General features: G+C 47.5%; 2 protein-coding genes across 2 annotated transcripts; one reads left to right on the forward strand and one right to left on the reverse strand.

The window, feature by feature from the left end:
- Positions 1-4,377: 4,377 nt before the first annotated feature.
- On the forward strand, positions 4,378-5,395 carry A1O5_03927 (serine/threonine protein kinase; the record flags this gene model as incomplete). Its single annotated transcript, XM_007744537.1, has 3 exons — positions 4,378-4,969; positions 5,017-5,228; positions 5,279-5,395. 3 exons carry the CDS (start codon positions 4,378-4,380, stop codon positions 5,393-5,395), a joined length of 921 nt encoding a protein of 306 aa, XP_007742727.1.
- Positions 5,396-5,464: 69 nt separating this feature from the next.
- Positions 5,465-6,061, reverse strand: A1O5_03928 (uncharacterized protein; the record flags this gene model as incomplete). Its single annotated transcript, XM_007744538.1, has 1 exon — positions 5,465-6,061. One exon carries the CDS (start codon positions 6,059-6,061, stop codon positions 5,465-5,467), a length of 597 nt encoding a protein of 198 aa, XP_007742728.1.
- Positions 6,062-6,163: the final 102 nt, after the last annotated feature.

The following is a 6,163-nucleotide window of genomic DNA, read 5'->3' on the forward strand; positions in this document are numbered from 1 at the left end:
ATTTGAAATTGTGCTGGTATTGTTCATTCTTAGAAGCAATGTTGCCGCAGAGACCAAAATGTTCTATCACTATAAAGTTTGTAGTTAGTATATAGATAAGGGAGTATATAATGGATTATAAAAGTACCTAGATAAGAGCCGAGATCGTAGAAGTAAAGGGTCGCAGAAGTGATAGGGTATATTGTCAAATTAAAGTGAGAAGTATCTAGTATTTAAGAGTTTCGCTAAAGTAGCTATATCGGGGAAGAAAAAACAGGATACTATCTCAGTTGCATCTATTTTATCTAAGGATATCAGTTGTTGAAACCCCAGGGAGGGGTACCTTCTCCTCGCCGCGGCGTAGTTGTAATTAGGGGAGACACTCCCAAGTGAACGCTAAGTTTCGGGGGGGGGGGGGGGGTCGGGACTCAGAATACCCCCCCTCCCCCTGCTTTTTCCCTCGCTCCGAATCCTTCCCCCTCCCCAGTAGAGAGCTTGCCTGTTGTGAGGGCGTAGGTGTCTAAGTAGGTACGGTAATGCCCTGCTTAACTTGGTCTCCAGCCATCTATTGATATTAGGAGAGAGATTGCCGTCTCTCGCAACTCCCTTTTCTCCAGTTCTGTGCCACAGTCGTTATTTAAGGGTGCCTATTCTACCAGAGTGTCCTTGTTGAATCCGTCTCACTATACCTAGGAGGGTCGGTCACCCAATACAGGGGTTCGTAGCTTGTAGAAGGTTTCAACCTCAGGTGCCTCCGAGAGTGTTACCCTGTAGGCAGCCACTGCTTAACGGCTCTTAAGGCCTAGGCTTGCTACACTAATGGTTTCAGTGCACAGATGCGATAGAAAGACTTCTAAATCTAGTGCATATCATAAGAGTCGTTGACTAAAGTGATAAGGTATTACTTCTTGAGGTCCAAGGAGAATCCTTGTTCAATGAGTAGGCGATTGGAGCTGCGTTTTATTCCGTGGGCTATTCAGTAGTGTTCTATATGATAAGGTTCCCTTTTGTAGTCTCTTGTTGCTAGGCCTGAGGCTATAGTGTAACAAGGCAAGGTGGCTGTGCAGTGCTGGGGTGGTGGTGAACTGGCAGGGCAGAGGTCTGTCAGGTCACATGTCAAACCTAAATGGGCTGGCAGAGAGGGGGGGTGCGGAACAGTTTACAGTGCTGGCAGTGTGCCATTCATTAGTTTGAGCAGAGTATCATGAATTCCACGGCTTTTGGTGCCGTCTACCTCTATTCTCGAGTGTTTTATCTGTCCTGTTCTGTTCCTCGATGCTGCCGCTGTGCTAGGTGTTCGTAGCCCTAGCCGCTGCCCCTCTGGGTGGTGTTGATGGTGGTGTTGTCTTGTCAGTATCAACCAGAAACGCGTTCTCGATTCCCGATCTGCTGGACAGGCCTCTGTGCGTTGTTGCACGTGCACGCCGAACCCTGAAGTGCTCTGTTACAATAGAGAACGGTAATAATATTCTCTTCAGAGTGGCCGTAGTGTCAACAAGCAGTGCTATTTTTATCTATCTAAAATGCTATGACAGAAGAGAGAGCCTCTCTCTATCAGTCCTCTCTGGCACTTCCATAATCATTTCTGGGGACGTGATTTCTCTTGGCCTTCCCCCCCTTTCTTCTGTCCGTAAGACAATGGTTATCCCCATCGAATAGTGCCGGGAAACTCAGTTCTGTAGATTGTCCCACTAGCAGCTCCCTAAAACTTACAGGATACGCAATGAGTATATTCGACTCCAGATATGGTGTCAGGCAAAGTATAGCACTTGCTTCTTCATGCTCGATTTGAAAACGCTTGAGTCGGAGGAATGAATTAGAGCTGGAATGCCGTATTGCAAGTTGAGTGTGCTGATACATGCTCAATCGCAATGCAAAGTACTCCCAATGAGGCAGGTCGGGTGACTGTCGGAAACGACGCATGAAGTCGATTGCTCTTTCTCTCAGCCTTGTCGCCACGTCCGCCGCAGCTGCATTAGATGGTTGATGGCTGAGAATTAAGAGCATGTTGTCCAGAGACACTCTTTGGGGGTGCTCACTCCTGGGGACACAGATGATATCGAATAGGTTTCCCACAATACTTGAGTCCCAGGCCGCAGGGATTAAATACTGAGGAAGAATCGAAGGAGCTGCATAAAGGATCTCGCGCGAATAGTTTCCTTCGAGGGACAGGATTTCGGAAGGATAAAACCCAGGATACGATTGTGCATACCATGCAACAATGTATTGATCTATTCGTTCTTTTACGTCTGCGGACTCGGCGTTGTAGCTCTGGAACTCGTCCTTATCCTCATGGAACATTAACTGTTGAGTTGCTGTCGGTGAAGACGGCTGGGATTCCGTCGTTATAATGGTGTCTGAGCTCATTTAGTATGTCGACTGCTATGAGGAGGACCCGGTTCAGAGTTTCGCGGTAGTAGTCCTCTCTATTCGCACAACAACATTCTTTCCTGCGGCTGTACTGTGGCGGGCTAAGCGTTCTGTGATTTATCTGTTTAATTTCCTCTCGTAACTCGTCTACCGTTTGCTGAAGTATTTTAATGTATTGTGATTGCCGTTCGATGACTAACGGAGTTACCTGCGACACAATGGGCGTAACCGTGGCTGTAGTAGTTTGTATCGACTGACGACTGGATCGCTGGGAACGAATAAGACAGAGTCGACCTTCGTAACACGTGATATATAGCCTTGGATGACTGGAAGCTAGCATCTTATCAAGGTCCTAGTAAGGATGTGATCTCAACTACCCTAAGTAGACGCAGCATACACAAAATAATAGAAAGAGTATTATAGACTATTTGTGATTAGAGTATATATAATCGACACCCACCCATGACTCTCGACCCCTAGGGTGGTGTGTGCTGCGTATTGGATCCCCCCTCCCTCGGGCCCCCCTCATCCTTGTTTAGGAAAAGGGGGGGGGGTTAAAGTAGTAGTATATTGTAATGGAGAGCGCCAGAGTGAGGAGAAAAAGTGGCTCAATAATGGTGGAGTCTACCTCAGGCGGGAGCGGAGGTGCACTTGATTCTCTCTCCTCCAAGCACTCGGTAGAGATTAAGCAGCAATCCGGCAGTTCTAAGCAAACGCTACGTCCCTCCTGTTACCAATGACCGTGTGACTCTGTGTACTTCAATCCCTATTCTACTGCTCCTTCTCTCATTATCTCTATCATACTTCCCTCTTGGCTAGCCTATTTCGAAACCAGAAGCTCGGCTTGTTTTATATGTAATAAAATCATTCACTCGCCTTATTCCATAATAACCTCTCCTACTGTACAAAAGCGATCAGTCAAACTCCTGCTCAGCTAGTGACATTAAGAATTCACTGTGCTTTCTGAGATCTGTAGCGCGACCCTGTAATACTTCTCGGACTATCCACATCCTTCTCTCCGTTTGTTGCATGTTCAAGTGAATTAGTCTCTTGATCTCTTTCTCCAGCCCTTCAATTATACTCAGCAACCTCTCCTTCTCTTGTTCGTGCGACCCGAGAGCGATCATCTGAAGTTTCAACAAGTCTGACCCTGCGGAGAGATCGGGTACTTCTGTCTCGTCGTGCAGAAGCTCTTCTAAACGGGAGGCGAGTCGCGCTCTTTTTCTCGGACTTGCACCCATGTCTTCGAACTAGTAATGGCGATGTTAATATAGTGAATGGTCCCGGTACTAAGATTATAACATACTCTAACTCGCTTCTGTCTCTCACGCCTCTTATCCTCCGCCTGCAATAACTCATAGATGTGCTGATTGATTCTCCTTCGCTGAACTTCTTCTTGGTTGGCAGGCATTGGATTAATGCCATGATTAGGAGTAACATCAGGAGCTGGAAATTGTTCGTCGGAGTGGAAGGTTAATCCTAGGCCGTCGCTGAGTCTTATGGGGCTCGTGGAGACTTAATAACTGGTCAGCGGTAACGGCTCTGTGGCAGTCCTGCGAAATCCCAAACCTTGTATCTGAGCATTTCCCGCACTCAATTCATCCTGGTCAAATGCAAGCTCAACTGGGTCTTGAACCTCAAATGGCCACCCTGTTGACGGAGGTGATGAGCTCGACATTTTGGAGAGAGCGAGATCTGAACGATGAATGATTAGCGGAAATGCTCGTTGCTACGTATGGTAGTCTGAGATGCTCTTGTAGAATTTAACATCGGGTACCAGTGAGCTAAGAGGGGGATGGAAAAACCCTCCCCCCTCCCTCAGGAAGAGAAGGGGTAGGGTAGATAACATGGGTAATTTTTGTGGCTTGAAAGAGAGAAGGTTTTTGGTTTAAGGGGGGAAGGGGCGTTTTGGGGCTGTTGGCTGTCCTACCTGTAAATGCATCATCTATCAGTGGGATACAGTTAGCTTCCCTGAAGCCGGACCTTTGTGACTTACAAACCTGTCTGTAATCCGTAACGTTAATCGCAATGTCTGAACAAGATAAACGTCGTCGCACTTTTTGGCCGGGGAAGGAGGGAAACAACGGACAGCCACAGGGAGTTCTTCAGAAGAGAACATACAGTGAGCTTAGCGACGATACTCAGGCCTCAAAGCCCATTTCGCTACATGTCTCAAGACCGGCACTGCCAGTGCGCGTCGCTAAACTCGACAAGAGCCCGTGGCAAGATTATGTTCGTCTGCTTTCCGTTAACCGAGGAGGCCGAGTCACTGTTGCATATAATTCGAACAAGTCTCACAAGCTCGTGGCAATCAGCGAGATTTCTGAATGCTCGCGGGAGCAACTGCGAGACCTTCGCCCTCTTCTGCACGAAAATATAGTGGTTTTCACGGCTGCATACTTCCTCGACCGTTCGATTTACCTTATCTACGATCTTTTACCTGTCAACCTTATAAGCGTACTGAATACGCCTCTCGGCCCGTTACAGGTTGAAGATATAGCGACAGTTTGTCAAGGTATCTTGCGAGGAATCCAATTCATTCATCAAGAGCTTGGAATTGAGTATGGCGAATTGAAGAGTGAGAACGTGCTCTTCAACCGAGGTGGGCTTGTTAAAATAGGTTAGTCTACTGCTTCAAAATCTTAGGATGAAGCTGACCTATCAAAGCCAATGTTGGGAGCTTGGTCCTGAAAGATAGGAGAAGGTCCTTGGAGAGAGACATCCAAGCCGCTGGGCTCCTTCTATTGAAAATGCTGGAGCCAGACTCGAGCCTGCTCTATCCACAGTCCCTGCAACTTCGGAGGCCGTCGAGCTGCGATCCAGATGCACGAGATCTAATGGAAAACTTCCCGACAGCAGAAATTAAGGAGATATTGGCAGTAAGTACTTACTGCCCGAGAGAATGAGCTTTTCACTAACAGGGCGTCAGCATAATTTCTTCTTGAAAAGTCGAGGAATACAACACCTCATACCGTACGTCTTCGTTGCGGAGATCCTCCAACAAGAAGCCGTAGATATTGTTCATGACATCGACAATAGTATATAGCTTCTAGTAATCAGCTACAATAATAAACATTCTATCTAACCTTCGGCAAAAGACAGGCGACTCCTGTGCTTACAACTCGGATTCTTCAGAGTCGGAGTCAAACAAGGGAGGAGTTAGTCTTTGAGAACAAGACTGGCTTTCAGTATTTTCCAACGGTAGGAAGCGGACTTTCTTTTTGGCCAGTTCCTCATCAAGCTTAGCTTGGCTTTTGCGTTTCTTGATAGCGCGCCAGCAGTTGTCTTTCTCATCCCAACTCCCCACCCGAAAGTCGAGCTCGGCTTGATCAGGGAGGTCTCCTTGATTATGGAAGGATGCTTCCCTCGTGTGAATATAATAGAGGTAACTGTCCTCCTGTTGTCGAGGGACCAGAGTATATCGGTTCGCCACTGGATGATTCAGCTCTATGCGATAAATTGAGCATAAATCTCTAAGATGGGCGGCAAGGTCGCATTTCCAGAGTTTTTCGCCTTCTTCGCACTGTGCGTAGAAGCATACCTCGTAACCGTCAGGATGCTTTTTAATTGTAGTGCCCGCAATATTACGATCTGCATAATCTGTGTTGTTGTTGCTCTTCCTCAGAGCTTGCAGTAAGGATGGAAGAGAGAGACTAGAGAATACCTGTCTCCGAGCCCCTCGGAGGGGGTGTGAGTCGGATAACTGCTCCATGATGATTGCCTGCTCAGGGGCAATAGCCTGCTCAGGGGCAATAGCCTGCTCAGGGGCAATAGCCTGCTCAGGGGCAATAGCCTGCTCAGGGGCAATAGCCTG

The sequence above is a fragment of the Cladophialophora psammophila genome, assembly GCF_000585535.1.
Source record: "Cladophialophora psammophila CBS 110553 chromosome Unknown aczJe-supercont1.5, whole genome shotgun sequence".
NCBI classification, from domain to species: Eukaryota; Fungi; Ascomycota; class Eurotiomycetes; order Chaetothyriales; family Herpotrichiellaceae; genus Cladophialophora; species Cladophialophora psammophila.